The following is a 24,468-nucleotide window of genomic DNA, read 5'->3' on the forward strand; positions in this document are numbered from 1 at the left end:
AGGGTCAGCTGCGTCGCAGGTTCTGTCAGAGTGTAGCACTTTGTGCTGCATACTGCCATAGGATCGCCAGCTCCTTTTATTTTTCTCAGGGTTGACTCCCGAAACCTTTCCCGTAATTGGGTCTAGCTGCAAGGCAACAGAGGTTTGAATTCAGAGTTTTCCTTCTCCTAGGTGTGTAGCCAGCCATGGATAACGAGCCCCTCCTGTCCGAAGCTTACTGGTTTAGGCGCCAGTTACTCGCCTTTGTCCCTTCTTCTGTTAGTGAGAACAATTCCGCCTGACTAAATATCTGAGCCACACGTGAAGGTCAGGAGTTGGACTGGTTGTCAGAGGCTAATTGAGACGCGTGCCATTAGGAAACATTTTATAGGTAGTGGAGTTTGCTTTAGTAGTAGATATACCACAAAGATTTCAATTCAGATCATTTTTGGACAGACCGGAAACAATGACCGAAACAAACTTTTTTTAAAGGAGAATAAGAAGCCAGCATGTAAAAAAATTGTGTTTATACAAATAACAAACTAGTGTTTAAGAGGGAAGACCATAGACATAAATAAATATAGACTGGAAGTAGGAAGTTATTTTTATTTGGGGGAGTCAATATGTTTTATGTACTATATCTATGTGAAAAAAAAAATGGCGGCGATTGAGCTATAAATTCTAGGACTAACATTTCAGCCAATATATACCTTTGATCTTTAGTTTTGAAAAGTGCAAAACTGCCATATTCCCAATATTTTGTCTTTGTTTAACAATCATAGACTTAGGCAAATATATATAGGTTTGTGATGTGGATCTACAAACTTATCTTTTCCCAAATATTTCCGATAATAATTTGTTCTTTATCGTCCAGTCTATATATATATGTCTATGGGGAAGACCTCTTAGGAACTCCATTTATTACGTAAACACAAGCGGTGTTGCACTGACGCGCTAGTGTGCAAATGTACATATAATACCATTATGTTACACAGCAGAAGGGGCAAAGACGAGTAACTGGCGCCTTAACCAGTAAGCTTCGGACAGGAGGGACTCGTTAGCCATGGCTGGCTACCCACCTAGGAGATGGAAAACTCTGAATTCAAACCTCTGTTGCCTTGCAGCTATACCCAATCATGGGAAAGGCTTTTCATGAGATGATCCATAGTCGCTTCGTGACTGAAGGAGGCTATAGAAACACAGCAGAACAGAACAACAGAAGTGGCAATGGCTATGGAGAAAACTTCAGAGAGGTGCCTCCTTTATGCGTCATGCATACATCTTTAGTCCAAGCACGGGTCGCAATGATATCCCCGAAAGAAGAACATCTCACCGAAGCTCACAGAAAAGCGTTTTATTCGAGTCATCAAGAAAAGTAAGTTTCCCTTTCAGAAATTATGGTCTATAGTGTATATGATCGGTCATCTGTTTCTAAAAAAAATTGCTATATTTTGACAATCAGGTGAATCAGTAAAAAAACATTCGATATTGATGAATTTACAATAGCTGGAGGTCTATCGTCAACCGTAAAACATGACAAAGATATATGAGATAAACAAGTTTGGAAACCACTGGTATACAGAATGTTAAACTCAATATACAGAAGAGAATTTACGCCTGTAGGACCAAAAAATATTTTTTAATGAATTAAAACAGCGGTTCTCAACCTTTTAAGCTCGGCGACCCCTTTTTACTACTCTGCCGCGACCCCCCCCCCCCCCCATAGACACACAGCAATTGAAGAATAGACAATAACAATCTTTATTTTTGATGGTCTTAGGCGACCCCTGGCAAATCGTCAATCGAACCCCAAGGGGGTCACCACCCACAGGTTGAGAACCCCTGAATTAAAAAAAAAAAAAAAGGGGGGGTTATATTGCAAGCCTCTTCCCTGTGTATTATAGATTAAGATTTACTGCTGCAGGGGGGAACAACTAGAATGTGGATTTTCATTATAAATTTAAACACAGTTATCTCCTCTATTTTATGCTAAACAGATATTCTTTCATCTACTTCTGAAGAAGTGGGCTTCGAGGACACACCACCTCCCTCCCTTCGCCCTACAACAGAGTCAAGGAAATGTTTCGCACTTAATTAGACTTAATCGGATATTTCCGATAAATTTACACCACAAATATATTTTGATGTACACAAATGATTTCTCAATAACAAACATCAATTTCCTATTCAGCAGTGATGCCCAACCTAATTCGACCTGCGGGCCATTTTAATTTCGGACACTCGTGTAGCGGGCCACATGACCGAAAAGGTGCAAAAAATGAAATGAAATCGGCCTGAAACTATTGGATTAAAAACTTACATTAATTAATGAAATATTAAGAGTTTATCTTTTTTGACGCGTGGGAAAGTAGTTTCATTTCTCTACTTAAAATGTGAGAAGCATTGTAGCTAGATTTACTTATTTTCTTGTCGCTTTTTAGTAAATATTCCCATCAATCCTCCAATCTCTAGGCGTAGTTAAAGAATCTTTTATTCGCGGCTCAAATCAAGAATGCCGTCTTGTTTCATGATACCTTAATTTGTGTTGTTTTTTTTTAAATAGCCACACTTTCTTAACAAAACCAATATGGTGGTTTATTATCATGTTCCACAAGAAAGAAAAGATCCGTTCACTTTTCCTCGTAGATTCTACATTCATCGCACCATTTCATAAACGCACAAATGTTATAAGTTAATAGTGAAGGCACTAACGTAGGAAAAGATGCATTTTTCAAACTTTTTTTTTTTTATATGAAGGGGGGATTTTCAGCACTTTGTGCCGACGTTTCTGCGGGCCGGATAGAAACCACGTCGTGGACCGGATATGGCCCGTGGACCGTACTTCGGGTATCACTGTTCTATTGAAACCTAAATCTAAAATTACACTTGATCGGGTATTTCTGATAAATTTACACCATACAGACCCCTCGATGTACACAAAAGATTTCTCACTAATAAACATCAAAGAAAGATCTAATTCTTTGTTTACATCTAGATATATTAATTTTGTTGCTGTTTTATATTCCCTTTTCATTTAAAGCTTTAGATCTACTAGAATTCTAATGTTGGCTTGTAATGAACAATTTGGGAACTCAGGACATTTTATCATCTTAGCCACTGACTGATGAAAAAGGTATGAGAATTGAATAAGCAAATTAAAAATTATAATGAGAATAGAAACTAACTTGAAGTCTATGGAGCAAATGTTTCTTATAGTAACAAAAAATACACACGAAATGCATTAAAGACACTTAATTTGAGTACATTTAAAAATGGAAAATAAAATGTTTAAATTACTATCCCTAAATGTTAATTCCGAGATAGATAGATAGATTAGATAGATATATTAGATAGATAGATTAGATAGATAGATAGATATATAGATCATGGGCGTAGCCAGGGGGGGGTTCTTGGGGTTCAAACCCCCCCCGAAATGAAATCCCCCCCCCCGCAGGGGGGGGAGGGCGGAATTAAGTGACTGATTTTTGCTTTCATTTTGTTTATTTTAGGTGAGATTTTAATACTAAATCATCACTTACCACAGCACAGCCGAGGCAGTTTTGAGTTGAAAACCCTCTACCAGGGGGTTTTGAGTTTAAATCCCCCTACCAGGGGGTTTTGAGATTTAAAAAACCCCTATCAGGGGGTTTTGAGATACAAATCCCTCTACCAGGGCGCTTTGAGTTTAAAACCCCCTATAGGGGGTTTTGAATTTTAAACCCCCTACCAGAGGTTTTTGCAGTTAAATCCCCCTCTTCTATAAAACAAAACAAAAAAAAAATGCAAACAACAATCCCCAAATTCCAACAACACAGTTGAGGAAGATTTTGATTTTAAAACCCCATCCAAAATTTACGATAAACTCCATCTTCAATATAAAAAAGCAAATTACACACTCAAAATTCTATGAGCGTAGCCAAAGGGGTTTTGAGTTTAACCCCCCCCCCCCTTTCCAGTTGGGGTTTGAAGCTAAAAATTATCTCTTCAATATAAAAAAAAAGCAAATTACACACTATAAAATCTATGAGCGTAGCCAAAGGGGTTTTGAGTTTAAATCCCCCTCCTCCAGATGGCTTTTTCTTTAAAGTTTAAAACCCCTCCAGATGGTTTTGAGTTTAAAATTCCCCTACAGAGCGTTTAGAGTTGAAAACCTCTCTCTTCAATATTATTTTAAAGCAAACTACAGTCACCGAATTCTATGATCGTAGCTAAATGGGGTTTTGAATTAAAAACAAAACAAACAAAAAAAAACAGAGATTTTTTAGTTTAAAACCCCTCAACAGATGATTTGACGAAAAAACTTTCCTATTCGATATAAAATCTAAAGCGAAATACAGGCATGTAATTCCAAGAGCGTAGTCAAGAAAGGTTACAAATTTCTACCAGTGGCTTGGGCTCCATTAATTAAGTGTGAATAGTCTTCTGCCGAAATTGAAAATCATTAAATGTGTCTCAACAAAGATGGCTAAGACAGATTTTAGGAGTCAGTCATAGAGATCGGGTCTAAATCAAAGAAATCATATGCCGAACTTTGAGTCGAATCCTTAGTAAGGTTGTGACAGAGCGTCGCATGAGGTTTTGAGGGACATGTTTTCCGACAAAATGAATTACGCAAAATAAGAGTTGCGGAAACAGCTTGCCGGAAAATGCGCCGAACGGCGCAAGAGGGTCTAAGTCAGTAAGAATAGCACATTAGGTTTTTGAAATAAAACTTTTTAATAGCAAGATAATGCACTGTAGATACCTCAGACTATGCATTTTGTTGGCTTTCAATACCAGAAATAGTGCTCGGCGGCGGGGCTTCGCCCCGCGCTGGGGGAGCGCTGTGAACTCCCCCAGACCCCTTGCTAGCAAGGGCGGGGAGTCTACAATAAACAATAAACGTCTTCCGAAAGGGTCAGAATGTAATAAAGATTAATTATGTACACACACACACATATTTTTTTTTCCGCCGGGGGGGGGGGGAGATCGGGGGGGGGGGATCCCCCCCCCAAAACCCTCCCCGAAAAAAAATCCTGGCTACGCCCATGATATAGATAGATAGATACATAGATAGATAGTTGAGATAGATAGATAGATAAATAAATAAATAGATAGATATATAGATAGATAAATAGATAGATAGATAGATAGATAGATAGATAGATAGATAGATAGATAGATAGATAGTTGAGATAGATAGATAGATAAGAAGCTAGGATAAAGATATTTTTTTATCTTTTAGTGCATTCATCCAGATGTATTTATGTAAAAAATATTGTAGATCTATATATACATGGAATTTACAATAATATTAAAGCATTTATATTTATGAATCTGTGTGTGACAGTGTGTAAAGAGGGTTTTATAAAGTTTTTTTTTATAGTAGCTATGTTGTATTTTTTTGTACTTTTAATCATATATCATTGATAAAATAACCTGGTTCTGGGCCATTTTTATACATCTTATATCAACTCACTCCGTCTGTCTGTCTGTCTGGTACAAATTTTGAACACGTTATTTCTTCCACTTCACATTCTTGGATGATCCAGTGACGTAGCTAGGGTGGGGGGATTAGGGGGGGAGGAGAATTTGAAAATCCCCCCGGACCCCCACTTCTGAGGGGCCCCAAATGAGTGTTTTTTACATTAAAAATTAAATATTACGCAAAATGCAGGTCAAGCCCCCTCCCCGGGCCCCCAAACGATGGAAAAATCCTAGCTACGCCCCTGTTTGGATCAAGTCGAAACTTTGCGCAAGTATTCATTGTTCCTAACAAAACCTGAGTCAAGCAGCAAAGATTAACCAAATCAATTATTCTTCTTCTTCGTTCTCATTTTACATGTTGGAGGGACAATGGTTTACAAACCAGGCTGTTCTCCTTATAGTTTTTTTTTTCTATAGGAGGGTTTTGGGGCCAGAGTTGTGTTCGGGCGAAAAAATTAATAAGTGGTAATTATTTTTTTTATTAAAAAGGGAAACAATATTACAGTATTGAGATATATGATTGTAATTGTGGAGTTCTTCTCCTTAGACAAGCTCTTTTTTTAAATAACGTTTTTATTTATTTTGCGTGTTAATAAATGGTTTAAGCCTAGGAAAAAAAAACAGGCCTTGACCCTAACCCACTGTATACCAAACTGTAACACTAACGATTTTCATTATAATTTTATTTTTGTAAATATGTTCAACTTCCTGTTGCAGGTCATGAAATACAAAAATGATCAAAACCTTTAAAAAAAGTCAGTTATTTTCATGTTTTTCTAGCCTTAAACACGATGTTTCTCGTGTTTATTTAGAATGGCAAAAGCGCCATTTTATTTTTAAAGTTCGCCCAAGTGATTGTATGTGTGGGGTTCAGGGAGGGATAATACTTAGGGGGTTGAAAAAAAAGGTGAAGGTTCTAACACAATATGTGTCCCACACATTGATGTAAAGAAAATTCATGCCGAATTCCATCATCGTAGATCCAGATCTAACAGTACCAGACAAACGGTCACCTAACAGTTTACTTTATATATTAGATTTCCAGAACTCATGTGGCACTGATGCAGACGCGTGACCTTTGTGAGCTTTGCGCCCAAGATGATATGGCTTTGTATGTTTGCATTGATGAATATTGACCTTTGTACAAGTGGTAAGTAGTCCCCCCCCCCATTAACGTTTTATTCCGCTGAATTCATTGACCTATCTACCTACTGACCTATCTAACATTTCTTCTTCTTTTTTTCTAATTGTCCTAAGAGTCGAGTCTATGACTCTTAAGACCCAAGGCCTACGAAAGCTTGTCTCCATCTGCCTGTCTGAACAAACTTCTGTCTGGGAAAGATCCAAACAGATTCCTATAAATAAGGCTAGTCTTCGAGTCCGAAGGTTAGTGAGGAATGCAGTATTTCCCGTGGCTGCGCAGTCCCAGCTGTGACCTACATATTTTGCCACATCCAGGGCAAGCTTAACCATTGTCCGCAGGTGGTCGATTTAGATTTTCTTTTCGCCGTCTGCGTTTGTCCTCGACAGCAGATTTTCTTTTGGTCTCAAATGTGTATCCCGCGGCCTTCGTGAGTGACCTCCAGCTGTCTCGTTCCCATAACGGATGGCTCATATCACAAGGCGCTGAGGTTGTCAGCTGTAGTCAAACTGAATTTCCATTTGATTGGATCAATAAAAATTATCTTATCTCTTATCTTATCTTAATTAGAAGCGAGGCCTATGTCCGAGCACTCCGTGGGAAACTCCCCCATATTCCTTCTCAGTACCACAATCAGCCGTAGGTCATAAAAACGGCCCCTTGAGTAACGGTGTGTGGATAGTGCCATGTTTGTTGAGGCTTTCTTCCATCCCCGCCAGGTGCAATGGACTCGGTCCTTAGGCAGCACAACGAGAGTTCTGTTCTACTTCCATATTGGCTTATCGTCTCCGCTAACGTCCATTTAAAGCTTAGCGCCACGTTGAGGCTGAGAAGCATTGCCTAAGATAAGATAAGATAAGATAATTATATTGGTCCAAACAAATAGAATTTAAGTTTGACTACATTACTACTATAACAAATAAGAATAGGCCTATATATGAAAGCACGAATAACATTACCTAACTGCATATGTGTTTATCTATAGGGCCTATATTTACCACCTACTTTCTTACACGATCAATACAAGACAATGGCTTAAAATTTTCCTGGTCCATGGATGGATTTGACGGGGGCCTCCTCCATCACACAAACTCTCTTTGTAATGTTTTGTTTTGTTTTTTTTTGTTCAGTTTCAGTGTTAGCCAACGAAGCGATCAAAGCTAAATACTTTGACTGTTTGGACCTTCACTTCTCTTCTCTGAGTGACGCAGTATGTACGGATGTCGCTAAAATCATCCGCATCTGCGCCCAGATCTCGTTCTCGCATGTGAGGCCGTCCGACATCATCGTGAAGACAATTGACGACGACACCAAGTCCTTTCTGTCCAGGTTTTACCTGCAGTGCAATGTCACCATCGTTGCGTTTCTTCCAGAGAGAGAGAGCCAAGCTGGCAGGTCTTCCACTCTGTCTTCGTGGAGGTGGCTGTTAGACCTCATTGCCAGTTTTCTCGTACTGGGGACTTTTTCTCTTGTGAAGTGATGTTTTTTTTTTTTGCCGGTTTATGCGCGTCGTAATATGGCCAGTGAATGCGCGTCGTAATATAGTTCAGTAAATTATTTCGTGATAAATGAACTTCACCTTATGTTGACTGATTAGTTAATGTATAGGTCTGATATCAAGAAATTAGAGAAAAATTATATATGTGTATAAGTTTTAAATAAGCTATAAATAAAACATCAACAACATATTTGTGATTGAATCAAAAAAGTATGTGTTAATAAGATTGTAAAGTAACAGATTTGTCACTATCGATATTTCACAAAAGAACTCTTTATGAATCACAAACAACTCTTTTTGAATCACAATCAACTCTTTAATAATCACAATCAAAACTTTATTCATCACAATCAACTCTTTATGTATCACAAACAACTCTTTATAAATCACAAACAACTCTTTATGAATAAAAAACAACTCTTTTTGAATTACTATCTACTATTTATGTATCACAATCAACTCTTTATGTATAACAATCAACTCTTTATGAATCAAAATCAACTCTTTAGACTATGTATCACAATCAACTATTTATGTGTCACAATCAACTCTTTATGTATCTCAAACAACTCTTTATGAATCACAAACAAATCTTTATGTATCACAAACAACTCTTTATGAATCACATATAATCACAAACAACTCTTTATGAATCACAAATAAAACTTTATGTATCACAAACAACTCTTTACGAATCACATATCAACCACAAACAACCAACTCTTTATGAATCACAAACAACTCTTTATGAATCACAAACAACTCTTTATGAATCACAAACAACTCTTTATGAATTACAAACAACTCTTTATGAATCACAAACGACTCTTTATGAATCACAAATAAAACTTTATGCATCAGAAACAACTCTTTATGAATCACATATCAACCACAAACAACCAACTCTTTATGAATCACAAACAGCTCTTTATGAATCACAAACAACTCTTTATGAATTATAACCTTTATCTACTTCCCAATCAACACGTCGACCTAGATCTCTAGGTTATTACTGAAAGACGTTCCGTCAAAAATAAAAGAGGTTAAATCCGTTCTACATTTATTTCTGTGCTAATCTTGTTGCGCATGTCAACTAGAGACATCAACTTTGCTAAGCCTTTGTTTTTTTCCTTAGCCGATTTCGCGTTCGAATAGCACTAATTAGCACTTGTAAGAATTCGTCCTAACACGGGAAATAAGAACTGTGTCCTTAGCCTTGTTATCTTTGAAAGTATTTTATTAAAATGTGTTACAATTCACACTTCCTACGTTACAATTAACCCTCTATGGTACATATGATGTAGAGATACAAGGTAAAAAAAAAAGGGGGGGGGGAAGGAATTCAAACATCAGGTGTTAAGAAAGCCCGGGTACGCTGTTCTGCCTCAACGTGGCACCCGGGTGGAAACGGTTACTTGAGGGGGTAACTAGGCTAAATGAATGGCGAAACGAAACTCCCGTGGGAGTGTCCAAGAGTACGCGAGAGTGGACCAATTGCACGGACGGAGTTGAAAGAGAGCTCTCACGGCCCTGTCGATAATCCATGCGCCGTTCCTCAAGGGACCGTTACATTAATGGCGAGTTCCCCCACGGTTAGCTTTGTATAACATAGGAAGATGGCGGAGCGTCCAGGTAAAGTCGGTCCTTTGGCCATGTCCAGCCCATGTGTCCAGAGGCCAGTTTTGTCGGAAATAGCAATGCTTTACATAGGCATGGACTTGGGGCTCTTCCAGACAGAACTGAGATTCACGCAGGTTGTTGTTTTTTTTTTACTGTTTGACGCTCAAACAGTTGTTTTTTTTTTTTTTTTCAAACTTAGAGCTCGAAGACGATCAAACGGTGTATGAAATAAAAAAAGGTCATAATAAAATACAGAAGCACATGCTAATAAACCAGGGGTTCTCAATCAATGGGTCGGGACCCCTTTTGGGGTCGAATGACAATTTGCCGGGGGTCGCCGAAGACCATCGAAATTATGATTTTTTTGGTTAGTCTATCTCAGTGGTCTTCAACGGGGGCGATATCAAAATGGGGCGGTAAGGGGGCGCTGGACATAAAGGCGGAAAGAAGAAACTAAAGGTGCTCTCAAACAAAACAAATTTTAAAATTCTTCAACATTAAACTAAATATAGACAAATTATAGTTAACTTGCTTCTAATTTAAGAATAGGAACAGCGTTAGAAATTGAGTTCGGGAATCCCATTTTCTATTTTTAAAATTCTTACTGTTTTGCTATGATTGGAGAGTATTTATTGTCCATTGGTCCATGGATCTCGCGCATATAAACGTTTAAGATTTGATAAACAAAGTAGGTAATACGCCTTTTAGATTATAGTTTATTTTATCTACATATGTTAATATATTAATATGTAAATGTTAATTGCAAAAAACATTACAGGTAACATTTAATAGAATAATTTAGCTTTTCAAAAACAAAAAAACATTGATAAAATGTTACGAAAACTTACTGGTATGTCATGTAATATTTCCTTGAGATTTAGGGAATTGCCACTAGAAAAATAGTAAGTTCTACTTTGATGGCATTTTCAGATGAGGTTATGAAACCAAGTTGGTTTCACGAACATATAGCGATATCCAAAAATAATTTAAGAATACTCATGAACAATTATAAAAATCTACAATTAAAACAATATTAAAAACAAAAAACAGCAAAGCAGGATATGTTTTAGTGGCTTCTTAGAAAAATGCATAGCTTTTTAAAAATTCTTATGATATTGTTGAAAAATTGATTAAAACTAAATTTATTTTAAAACATGTGTAACACAAAAAGACTTTTTTTCTGTTAGAGATGAAATATTATTTCAAAATTGTCTTGTTATGTAGCTTATGGGGACATATAGGAAACCATCAGTGGTTGGACGCTACAATGACTTCATAAGTAATATAGAATAAAGAACACATCTATTCACTATTCACATTGTGAGTCATGATACACAAGAAAAGTTTAGTCCGCAATTTCATTTCTACTTGAATCTAATTATAAAACTGTAAATAAAATACAAACCCATGCCGAAAATAAGCGCATCTTTCAACAGTTTGGTGAAACAAATGATGAAAAAGATGTTAGACTCTTGTTGTAAACTGAAGTTCGCTGGATTTCGAAAGGTGTTTGTTAATGGTTATGGCTCGTTTTTTTAAGCTCTTAAATAATTTTTATTTTGAGAAACGGGAAGATTCAACAGTTGGCGATGACTTAAAGCAGGCTAAAAAAAAGTTTTCCATGCTAGGCATCTAACACAAATGAATGAAACGAACCTCCGTCTGCTAGGAAAGAAATTGACTTTTATTGATCATTTTCTTCTTTTATCGAGGAATTAAATCTATTTTAAAGAGTTTTATAATCTCACATTAACTTGTTTGTGGACAAATGAATTACTGCCCAAGGACACCGATATCTATGCAATTCACATAACAATGCTCTATGAAGAAATTATGATTCGCTTCTAAAATTTAAAAAAAATAAATATATAAATGACAATTATTAAACATCTGTTACTGACGTTCAAATTGAGTTGCATGAAAAAATAAGTTTACAAAATCATGTCTTCAGTAAAAAGAATGTAAACATAGGAGGCACACAGTGGCGTAGCTAGGGTGGGGGGAAGGGGGAAATTGAAAAATCCCCCAGGCACCCATTTAAGGGGGGGACCAAATTATTGCTTTTTTAATTAATTAAATTAAATATTACGCTAAATGCATCGGCCTCCTAAGATGTCAAGCCCCCTGGCCCCCAAACGATGGAAATTCCTAGCTACGCCCCTAGAGGCACAACAGAGATGTGGCTGCATTTAAATGTTTCAGTAAATTCCAAACTTTGGTCGAAAATGGAAGTATGTTTTAGCTATTCCATCAACATAAATGGTTAACCTAGATTTAGTGCGTAACAAAGTTAATGAATAAGCAAAGAAATAGACTGGATGTAGCAACTAGAGGAGACCTTCGCCTTGCCTTGGCTAATTTAAAGCTTAAAATTTCTAATATTGTCCGACTACAGGAGGCACAAGGTTCCCATTAGCTTAATTTCATTTTGTAGTGAATTCTGCAATAATAATATTTATATTAAAAATTAAAACTAAATTTACAATTAAACCTAAAAACAGTAGGCCCTAATATTCAAAACTTCAAACGGAGACTATTCTTAGGATTTGAAAGAAAGTCATTACAATTAATTTTTGTGTGTAATCACTGCAAATTATTTGACATAATTTTTGCATAATGATAATATTGGCTGTTTTTGCCTTTAATTCCGAAGATTACGGCTGAGTCCAGTGTTTCACATAACTACGCAAACCCAACTGCGACCGATAGGTCTATATTTTTCCGAATTTTATGCAGACAAAGCCGTTGTATGCTGGCTTTTCTTTGAGTATCAAATGTTTGTCCCGCAGTTTTTGTAAGAGCTCTCGAACTGTTTCTCTCAGAGGCTATCTGCTGCCAGAGAATGCTGCCAGGTACTTTCCTCTATGCCAGTGAGAGCGAAATGGCGCCTGAATAAATCTTTATAGCGCTCACGCGGGAGAGGGGCACCTCAAAGCTCGTCAGTCATAGGCCAAGGAGTTCACAACAATCGCCTTTGGCATGCGGTCGTCTCTCAAGCGGGATAAGTGTTATTGATAGCATAAAAATTAATAGAAAGAGCTTTGCCGACATGGAGACCAAGTTATGTAGGTCTATGTTTAGGTATAGAGTAGACATCTGAGCTTTGCAGACATGGAGACCAAGTTATGTAGGTCTATGTTTAGGTATAGAGTAGACATCTGAGCTTGCCGACATGGAGACCAAGTTATGTAGGTCTATGTTTAGGTATAGAGTAGACATCTGAGCTTTGCCGACATGGAGACCAAGTTATGTAGGTCTATGTTTAGGTAGAGTAGACATCTAAGCTTTGCAGACATGGAGACCAAGCTATGTAGGTCTATGTTTAGGTATAGAGTAGACATCTGAGCTTTGCAGACATGGAGACCAAGTTATGTAGGTCTATGTTTAGGTATAGAGTAGACATCTGAGCTTGCCGACATGGAGACCAAGTTATGTATGTCTATGTTTAGGTATAGAGTAGACATTTGAGCTTTGCCGACATGGAGACCAAGTTATGTAGGTCTATGTTTAGGTATAGAGTAGACATCTGAGCTTTGCAGACATGGAGACCAAGTTATGTAGGTCTATGTTTAGGTATAGAGTAGACATCTGAACTTTGCAGACATAGAGACCAAGTTATGTATGTCTATATTTAGGTATAGACTTGATGATGATTTCAAAGACGAGTTTATCTTATGCAGGCTACTTGAAACGACTACAACTCAAGATGTATATCAGAAAGTTGATTCATTTTTTTTTATTATGGAGTGCATTTATTAACGTTTTCAATTTGGTATCTACCAAAACAACCGCTGCGACAGTTTAAAAAGCCTGATAGTTATCAATTATAGCTAAATACAGAAAAAGACTTGATGCTGCACAAGACGGCATTCTTTATCATCCTGCAAAGACCGCCTTGAAAATCCCTGATCTGGTGAAACAGAAACAATGCCAAACTGTCCCAACAATCGTAGTGCTGCATTTTACTCTTACCCTGGTCCCTATCAATTCTTTTGACATTTTCACATAAGTTTTGAACATGGATAGGGTGGATACCAAATAGAAAAGTTAATGAATGCACAACATAAACTTAAATCTATTTGGAATTTAATTCTTTGAAGAATCATACTTTAAGACTATACGGCAGCGGTTCTCAACCTTTTATGCTCGGCCACCCCTTTTTACAATCACCCACTCTGTCGCGACCCCCCCCCACACACACACACAGATACAGCAACAGAAGAATAAACAATAACAATCCATATTTTCGATGGTCTTAGGCGACCCCTGGCAAATCGTCATTCGCGACTCACAGGTTGAGAACCCCTGCTATACGGCAATCACATATTGTTTTGTAATTAAAATACAATTTTGGCAATACCTTCACATTTATACTATCATATAATTTTATATAACATAAGCAAAAGCAGTTACTTAGGCATATAAAAGAAAATAATTTGACTGCTGGGGGGTCGCCACATAGTTGGGAACAGTAAAAAGGGTCGCCGAGCTAAAAAGGTTGAGAACCGCTGTTAAATAAAATATTTACAGGAATAAGACGAATGTGTTGGATTCTGAAGACTGACGAAGAGTGCAGCATTTCAAGTGGCCACGCAGCCCCTGGAGTGACCTAGATAATTTGTCACAGCGAACGCAATCAATGTCGGGTCGATTTATTTAAATATCTTCTTAGTTCCCCTTCCAGACCTTTGCGATCTTTAGGGCAGATGATGTAAAGGTCATCTGTTTCTGTGGACCACGGTTAACGAGGGTGTCACGTGGCCAGCAAAACGACCACCGCCTTTACTTTCCCCCAACTAATGTCAGGTACCCGTCAGAGCCGAGTGGACTCAGAGGCGCTTAAAGGTCCCGAAACTATAAATGCCAGTCCTCACCAGGATTCGAGCCCGGGACCTCCGGTTCGGAAGCCAAGCTCTTCACCGCTCATATATTATACTCTGTCCATGACATTAATTAGATGACTAATTGCAGAAAATATGTAAAATAAAGAAAAAAGGTTTTGCACATATTTTCTTTCACAATAATAAATAGTAATACTAATAAGGACTGTTCGCCTCGCAGACCGATTCGTAGCCCTAAGCGTTCCAGAGAGGAGCCTTAGAACCAGTCATATACCAGTCATAGGGCAGCACTGCCACAGACCTGCAACACCATTAGACGATGTCTCAGTGGACACTGTTAAAGGGACTGTAGTGAATTATGTTTCACCTACATTAAGCACGACCCTGGCAGTTCCAGAGAACGAAAATTAATTTCCATAATATTAATAATAATAGTTTAGTAAAGTAAAGTCCCTGCGATCTAAAGGGCCATAGAAAAAGATGAGCTTGTCATCATCTTTATCTTGGACCGCAAGATCTGGAAGGCTACTCACTACTTCTTATACACACACACACATATATATGGATGGCTGCCTGGTCGTGCGGTTTGCACGCTGGACTGTCGTTCGGACTCATCGATGGTCCCGGGTTCAAACCCTGCCCGCTCCCATCCCCCGTCGTCCTGCGGGAGGTTTGGACTAGGAAGTAATTATCTTCAACTCTGAAGGAACATCCGAAATAAGTAAAACATTTTACAAACAAACATATATTTCCTTACAATACGCTTTTATACTTAGATACTTATGTTCTATACGCACACACACACACACCTTCAGTACAGTAATACATTCTCATAAAAAACGCTGCCTTAATTAAACATAATTAAAAATAGTAGGGAATTAAAAACTATCAACAGTGTTAACGAAAAAAAAAAATACATTGAAACGCCTCTCAAAAGGAATGGACTATTCCTCAGGATGCTCAAACTCAAAGTCAGGGTCGTCCACCAGAGGCACGCCCACCCTGGGGGCACATATCCCCGTGATGAAGACGTCGTCGAGCCAGAGAGTCTTCAGGCGAAGAGCCGCCTGGTACAGCAGCGATACCGTACTCATGGGGTAGGCCAGGAGGCCGCCAAAGGCGAAAGGCGGATAGACCTCCTGGTCGAACTCCTTGGGGGAGACATAGTACTTGCTGCTCTTATTCCTCACCACGTTGAATTTCACGTCGGTCTTGCCGAGGATGAAATTCTCGTGAAGCTCCCTCTTGCGTCGGATCGCCTGGACGACCTTCTGGATGTCAACCAGGACATCGTCGTCCGTCCGTAACACGTATCTGGCTTTGGGGCAGTGGGTCAAGGACCAGTGCAGCATGGATACTGCTTTGAGCAAGATGTTACGGTACACGTCGACAAAGTTGACCTGCACGATGTCACCATGGACGTAGGATTCTATGGTCAGTCTCTGCTGAAGCAATGTGTTGTTTTCTGGTCTCCCCACAAAGAAAACCAGATTAACGTTACTATCAGGGCGAGAGGCGTAAACCCCTCTCTCACTTTTCCTGACCAGCTCCCTCCGTTCAAAGTTTTCTGGAGCGGACGGAATAACCAGGAGCACTTCCGGGTTTCTTTCCCAGCATCCATTCTGGATGACGTTGGTGTATGTAAATGAGAACCTGTTTCTGATTGGCTGAGACAGGAAGGAGATGACGTAATTCTTCGTGGCTATCTGCGACTCCAAGTGGGCAATTAACAGCTGGGTAGTTCTGGGCACGGGGTAAGCCAGCATAGAAAAACAGCTCAGTGCTTTGCTAGGGATATCCTTCGTATCCTGATCCAAGCTGCAAGTAAGTAATGCTTCTTTGCCAGGCCTGATGGAGAACAGGCCCACGTCGTCTGCTAATTTGAGAACCACCTCTTTTGACCGCAGACGAGTTTCGTCATCCTCGTCCATGACAGACACCGCCATGGTCCTGCCTTGACCTTTGAACCACAAGACGACGTTGACTAGTAGAGACACGCACATCACGCACATCACAGTGGTTAGGAGTCGCCTAACTTTGGAGGGCGCCATCCGCCCTTCGGTCACCGTCAGGGTAGAACTGTAAAGTGAAAATATTAATAACAAGTTAAAAGCAAGCAAAATAAAAAAAATCCATTAAAAAAACAAACAAAGCTTAACTAAAGGGGAAGAACTCCGTCCTTAAAATTATATCTTTCAATAATGTACAAGCTATTTCCCTTATTTGATATCAAGCGAAATAATTAATTACCAATAATTAATTGAGAAGGCGTGGTGGCTGATCGGTAGAGCCTTACATAGTTGTAACTAGCTGTATGCAGAAATCTAGCAATGCCACAACATAGTTGTAACTAGCTGTATGCAGAAATCTAGCAATGCCACAACATAGTTGTAACTAGCTGTATGCAGAAATCTAGCAATGCCACAACATAGTTGTAACTATCTGTATGCAGAAATCTAGCAATGCCACAACATAGTTGTAACTATCTGTATGCTGAAATCTAGCAATGCCACAACATAGTTGTAACTATCTGTATGCTGAAATCTAGCAATGCCACAACATAGTTGTAACTAGCTGTATGCTGAAATCTAGCAATGCCACAACATAGTTGTAACTAGCTGTATGCTGAAATCTAGCAATGCCACAACATAGTTGTAACTAGCTGTATGCAGAAATCTAGCAATGCCACAACATAGTTGTAACTATCTGTATGCAGAAATCTAGCAATGCCACAACATAGTTGTAACTATCTGTATGCTGAAATCTAGCAATGCCACAACATAGTTGTAACTAGCTGTATGCAGAAATCTAGTTATTAGCCTAACAGTGTGCATGTTTTCTGGTTTTCCTGGCGACATGCTCAATCGCATATTTTAAAATGAATACCCCATTCAAAACACAAGCCTTTTTATGTTGAGGCTGGCTTTTTTTTTTCTTTCGACTCCACCATTTTGGCGTAATTAGCAGAGTAATGTCAGACCCCCTTCCTGTCGCCTTCCGAATGGAACAACTTCCCCAGTAGTGCTAATCCTCCCTAAATCATTTCAGCCCCCCCTCCCCGCCTTTTCCACCCTTCGTGTAGTTCAAACGGAGTGTAGTTTTAATGGTAAGTGGCACGCACCTTTCTCTTTTAACTGTTCAACCCATCGACCCACTTTATCCCTATTCTAGCTACCATGGCTTTATTATAAGTTGCTAATAACTAGAATCTAGTATGTTTGTATGCAACGATTCGAAGGTACTTTCTTACTTTTTTGTTTGTTTTGTTTTTATTCTCTTGTTCAGTGACACATATGGTTTATTAAATTAATATACATTAATAATTATGTTCAGGAGTACCGTTTGTAATGACACATCTAATAAGATCCAGAATCCAGAGTGGAGCTATATAGATTAGGCCTACATCTTGATAACAATGAAAAAAAAAAGTAAGGTTCCCTTTCAGACCTTGTGGCCTAACAGCAGATGATGTAAAGGTCATCTGTTCCTGTTCCCTAGGGTTATGAGGGTCATGTGGCCAACTCAACGACCAACAGCCTTTACTTTTCCCCAACTGATGTCAGGTACCCATTAGAGCTGGATGGACTCAGAGGCGCCCAAAGTTAACGAAATTAAAAATTCCAGTCTTTACCAGGATTCGAACCCGGGCTTTATCGCTCAGCTACCGCGCCTCCTTGATAACAATATTGTCCGCAATAGTACAAACTATAACTAAGGCTTGTCTTCGAGTCCGAAGAAGATTAATGAGGAATGCAGCATTTCCCGTGGCTACGCAGCCTAAGCGCATAGCCATTGTCCGCAAGTGGTCGATTTAGATTTTCTTTTCGCCGTCTAAATCTGTACTCGGCAGTGGATTTTCTTTTGGTCTCAAATGTGTATCCCGCGGCCTTTGTGACCTCCAGCTGTCTCGTTCTGAAGCCGCAGGCAACCACGTGCTCTCTAATATTGTTGATTTGAATTTAAACCCCTGTCTGTAGTTTGTCTGTCTGTCCGTCTGTCTGTCCGTCTGTCTGTCTGTCTGTCTGTCTGTCTGTTTGTCCGTCTGTCTGTCTGTCTGTCCGTCCGTCCGTCTGTCTGTCTGTCTGTCTGTCTGTCCGTCTGTCTGTCTGTCTGTCCGTCTGTCTGTATGTCTGTCTGTCTGTCCGTCTGTCTGTCTGTTTGTATGTATGTATGTATGTATATGTATCCATGTGTGTATGTCTATCATCTGGACCAGTTGGGAGAAAGGGGGTGGATAGAAGGGGGGTATCTGAATAAATGTTACAGTGATCGCTTTTTAAATGTATTTAATGAAAAACAAATTTGTATGACTTGAGTTCGAAACTGGAGGCCTCAAGCCTCCTCAAGCGAATACACCAACCATTGTCCCTCGAAGTACTTATGGAAATAGAAGGTTTCACATATATCTATGTTAGTTTCAAACTTTTTAAGCTAACCTAATTAGCCTAATTATCTACACAAAATATAAAGGGGACTAATTTAGGTTATATCTCCATCTGTCAAGTACAATTTCTTTCCCTTGTTCGATACCACATCTGTCAAGCATTAATTTCAGACTGACTCAATAGATATTACCATAGAGCATTGAGAAAGTTGTACACATGAAATAGTGCTAAACAAAAACAATTACTGAAAATATTTCTAATCGCGCAGATTTATTATTGTAGGCATAGATCTATTTTTATCTATTGACTGATCCAAAGTAATAGATATAATTAAACTTTTTAGCTTTGTATTTATTAAAAAAGTATTTATATATTATTCTTGTTTGTTTTTATTTAATATTTTTTGGATGGCAACCATCATTCAAAAACTTTCTTTTTTAGCATTATTTATTTTAGAATATCATTATATGTTACCATAACAAATTTCAAAGGCCTAGCTTTAGAAATAACAAAAATAAGATTTTCAGGGATACCTCCCCTTTAAGAATTGAACCCCAAAACATTCCGCAGTCAATCAAGATGACATAGCGCATACCACACAACCAGGCAATCATCCTTTAGTTTTATTTTGTGATTTATATTAGTGAGTTTGTTTCTTATATTTCAAATAGTAAAGTTCTAAGTTATATTTAGTTATTTAGTATATACAGGCAGGGCACGTATACCGTATGGGGGACGAACCTATGCCAAAAGCATTTTTTTTTCTTTTTTTGGTGAGCTGAAAGGTGGTCGACGTAACAGAGGTGCCCCACGAAAATGTTTTAAAGACCCGCATAGGCGCCAACTTGCTTTAACTAACCTAGAAGAGAGCACCTGGTTGCTGAGCTGAAGCAGCTGAGGGTCACTTACAATGCCCCTCTGGGTGACCGAGGTGGTCATCATCGAATCACGATGGACGAACTATATAAGTTGAATGATGCAAAAGAAATATAGGGCTGTTTTTTCGACGTCAAAAGTATAGAAACATCTTACAATTTTTCGGAACGGCTTCTGTTTTGTCATATTTCTATGGCTGTTAACTTGTCGTCTAATGACTCTAACCGTGCTTGAGTCTATCCAGTCTTTTTGGACTCATGTGAATTATAGACTTACATTTTAGTTTTTCACAACTATAAACGTAAGTGAAATGATACGGATTTACAAAACTAAAAGTATATATGAATTTCCTTTATTTATAACTAAAATATTTACATTTCAATTAGTTTGAATATAATAATATTATTGTTTATAAGTTAGCTGTAATTACCTTCTCGTGAATAGTTAATCCACTTGGATTTAAACCTAAACATAATACTAGTATAAACAGCTCCACACTCAAGAAATGCCGATTCCAATTTATTTTCAGAGAGTTGAATTTGGCAATTCCTTTTTTACCCCAGCGAGTTATCTTTCTTCTATTATTGATCAATAGTGTATTAGAGCACGAATTGTTGATGTGTCAATGGTAGAGGAAACCATGGCTGCGTTCTTCCGGTGGTTATTGAATGACATTATTCGCTACTTAGTGTAAATCAAGGGCTATAATTAAAGTGAAGCATGCCGCTTAAAATTGTGAAATGTTTTTATTTAGCCAGTGCAAGTTCATTCAGGCGTTAAAAGAAGTGGGTACCATAATACTGTTTGTTGTAGAAATAATATTGTTTGCTGTGTTATCACTACGGTGATAGAGTTTATCGACTACCCCGGTAAATAAAATGTAAATTAATAATTACTCAATTAGATATACTGATCCTATATTTAACACTCGGCTTTATGTAAACGCAATGGGGTGGCAGCACTCTAGGCCCCAGAAATGGGGCGTCTCTGGATTGACTCCTGGTGAAAACTGTGATTTTAAAGTTCGGTATCTTTATGGCACGCCTGAGTCCATCCAGCCCAAATGGGTACCTGACATTAGTTGAGGAAAAGCAATGGCGGTTGGTAGTTGCGTTGGCCACATGACACCCTCGCGTACCGTGGGCCACAGAAACAGATGACCTTAAATTATCTTCCCCATAAATCGCAAGGTCTGAAAACTTAATACCGTTTTTAAAATTAGTTTTTTGTCCACATAGAATTGGGGTGAAAAGCAATTTAGCTTTATCATATGTATAAATATAAAACAATAGTTATCTAAAAAAAACATTAATAAAATGCAAAAGGTAGACTAGTACTTGTAGTTTTATCTTTGGCGAACAAAATATATAAGCTAGCGTTTTGGTGAATCTGGTGGGCAGAAAAAATAAATTATGTTTTTTTTTTTAATTATTCGTTAATCATATTAAGATATTTCAGAACTGAGAGCAAAAAAAAACAAAAAAAAAAAACAAACAAAACAAACAACAAAGCGTAAGTAAGGAAAAGAACCGCTAATCACTGCCATTAATTTCAATATGGCAGGGTTTAGCTACCCTTCTGCTATATGAAACAAAATTAATTAAAAGTAACACTAATTGATTATTTAAATGGTTATTTTTTTATTTATTCGTAAATTACAAACGATAATGAATAATTATAAAAAAAAATTCAACTGCAATAATTATGAAAATTTTCAACTTGATCCGAGAATAGGAAGTGGGAGAAAAAACATGGCACAACGTAATAATGGGCATACATGCATATATACATCTGTCATTAAGAAGCACTTATTCCCCTTATTTATGTATTTGAAACATAATAATTATCACTAATAATTACCTTATTAATTAATTGTTTTAACTGATTCAAGTTTTATTGGGTACACGGAATAATAGTTTAAAGTTTCAACTTGATCCGAGAATAGGAAGTGGGAGAAAAAACATGGCACAACGTAATAATGGGCATACATGCATATATACATCTCTCATTAAGAAGCACTTTTTTCCCCTTATTTTTTTTATATATTAAACATAATAATTATCACTAATAATTACCTTATTAATTAATTGTTTTAACTGATTCAAGTTTTATTGGGTACAAGGAATAATAGTTTAAAGTTTCAACTTGATCCGAGAAAGGCAAGTGGTAGAAAAACTCGTGTTTAAACATTTTACCAGACAGACAGACAGACAGACAGACGGAGTAAATATAAGCCTTATAGTAAGTAAAAAAAAAAAAAAAGGATTTGGTGGATGAAAAGTAAATGAATAAAAACATCCAAAGGTAAAGATGATAATCGCTGGAACTTTAAAAACGTTTGGTTAAATACTTAACCCTTAAAGTGCTGAGCTGTTTTACAATGAAGACATACAAAAAGGAAAATGACTATATTCATGTTTAGAGGCTATGCTACCACACGCATCTTAAGGGTTAAAGTAATAAAAAAGAAGCGCGGTCGAGAGGCTAAGTACGCTTAGTTTGGCTACCTATGAAAGGGGCTCGAGGTTCGACAGCCGACTTGTGATTACTGAGCGCCTAAAAGCAGCACAAACCTTATCCCAGATACCCCCCCCCCCTTTCTCTAACTGGTCAACAAACGAGATTGGACCATAGCGCACTGGGCATGCTACAAATATAAGCATCAAAGAAGTGCTATATAAAAGCTATAATTAATGTATTTATTATCAAAATTTTCGCAAATAGTTACGGAGCAAAACAGGGGCGTAGCTAGGAAATTTTCCATCATTTAGGGGCCCGGGGACTTCACCTCTTTGGGTGCCCCTGCATTTTGCGTAATATTTATTATTTAATGTAACAAACACTCATTTGGAGACCCCCCACAGCATTACTTCTTCGATAATCTCGGATCAAGCTAAATTTACGCACAAATATTTCTTTTACCTGACAACACAAAATCAATTTTAAAAAAAATAGCCAATTAGTTAATTAACAATTTCTAATTAATTATTTTACTTGGTGTTGATGTGTGTTTTATATAGGTTGCACCAATCGGTGTTTGGGAGTAACATCCCTTGTAACTGTTGTTGTCAACCAATATGGCGTTAGATTAAACAGCTGATTTCATGTCTTATAAGTTATATATTCGTTCATAATAATCAACACTTGGTATCTCGAACAAGAGAAAGGAACTGTTCTTGACTGAATTGATGGTATAAGCTGTATTAGTCCCCTATATAGGTCGCCGCTTGAAAGTAAGTTTGTAACAAACAATAGATACAATCTTCAATTTCAATAGGCACTTAACTAGCAGAGTGGTCAGTATGTTGGCATGAGGAAGCTCGATTCATGAGTTTAAATTCACTTCCCCCCCCCCCTCTTTTTTTTTTTTTTATAAATTACATTTGAAAAAGCGAATATGGTAAAGGTTCACCTTTATATACCTTTCTTTCTTCACCCCACCCCCCTGCCCCCCTAGTCTCAACTGGTCCAGATAAGTGACAGGATTATAGCGCATTTAGAAGTCTAAAGCATTTCCCCATATCGCGTTAGTGTATTTTATTTCTTGAATAGTCTAAGCCGGATCTTGAATATTAAACGTGAAACTAAAGAAATGATCCCTGGCATGTTGTAACGAGCACACAATACTTTCCAATGCCCATATCGTAAACGATTAACTGTTCACACCATGCTGTAAATGCCAAAGGGTATACAATACACTATACATGATTTATGCGTGCGTTTATACTCGCAATTTCCCCCATAATGCCTCCATGCATGACGTCTATTATAACGCCGTTGGGGGGGGGGGGAGTCGATGGATCGTAAATACAGGGTGCCAGCCTTTTTCTTTGCGATATTGATTGATTAATGATTTATAGATTTTTGTAAAGCATGTTTCAGACCTGCATCACATGCGGAACTTTAGATGGGGGAGGGGGGTTGTTACTCGGTTGGTGGTTTGTGTCTCCAATATGATTAGCCGATGTAGTCAAATTAAATTGTTAATAAATAAAACTTAAAGTTCATAGAATATGCTTATATGAAGTATGTAACTTTTATTTATAAACATACACAGCTTCAACTTGCATGTAAAAAAAATACAAATGAAATTTTAATTTTAACAAACTCAAACTCACTACAAATACATGTCTTTATTCTTCAACTTTTACACCAGTCCATTAAGATTTAATCATGCAAGACCACCTCGTGGTTTCATCAGATTCCAGTTCATACGACCATACAACCATAACACCCGCCCTACTTTCCTTGTGGTTACTTCAGAGCACATACACTCCAATAAAATTCTCCTGCAATGTTCTAATGCATTTCGACTCTAACCTCCCTGATATTAACTGGATAAATTTATATATATTTATATCAGGGGAGTAGGTGTCCAAACAAAACGGTATGAGGTTGGAATAACCACAAAAAAAAAAAAATAAGCCCAAGAAAGAGGCATAAGTATAAAAAAAAAAAACACACTCCATAACGAGAGGGGGTGGGGAAGAGGGGCACACACTGTACGAAGAATTAACAACAGATCTGAATACAACAAATGTCAATAATTCATCAACTAATTATTGAAACAAACTGTGTAGCGATCCCCAAATGTATGTCCGCCCTGCAGGGGACCAATAACCACTACAGCCCCCCCCCCCCGAAAGGCCTCCTCATCTAAAC

General features: G+C 37.9%; 1 protein-coding gene and 1 long non-coding RNA gene across 2 annotated transcripts; one reads left to right on the forward strand and one right to left on the reverse strand.

Moving 5' to 3' along the window:
- The first annotated feature begins 2,923 nt into the window (after positions 1 to 2,923).
- Positions 2,924 to 8,274, forward strand: LOC106054986 (uncharacterized). Its single transcript, XR_001215488.2, has 3 exons — positions 2,924 to 3,112; positions 6,483 to 6,595; positions 7,717 to 8,274. It is a non-coding gene; the product is annotated as an uncharacterized LOC106054986 (long non-coding RNA).
- Positions 8,275 to 9,875: 1,601 nt separating this feature from the next.
- On the reverse strand, positions 9,876 to 20,657 carry LOC106054985 (lactosylceramide 1,3-N-acetyl-beta-D-glucosaminyltransferase-like). Its single transcript, XM_056004687.1, has 2 exons — positions 20,237 to 20,657; positions 9,876 to 16,624 (listed from the first exon to the last, which is right to left on the reverse strand). The coding sequence occupies exon 2, from the start codon at positions 16,594 to 16,596 to the stop codon at positions 15,490 to 15,492; it is 1,107 nt and encodes a 368-aa protein (XP_055860662.1). The 5' UTR covers positions 16,597 to 16,624; positions 20,237 to 20,657; the 3' UTR covers positions 9,876 to 15,489.
- Between the last annotated feature and the right edge of the window lie 3,811 nt (positions 20,658 to 24,468).

This window comes from Biomphalaria glabrata, chromosome 11, assembly GCF_947242115.1.
Source record: "Biomphalaria glabrata chromosome 11, xgBioGlab47.1, whole genome shotgun sequence".
In the NCBI taxonomy this organism is placed as follows: domain Eukaryota; kingdom Metazoa; phylum Mollusca; class Gastropoda; family Planorbidae; genus Biomphalaria; species Biomphalaria glabrata.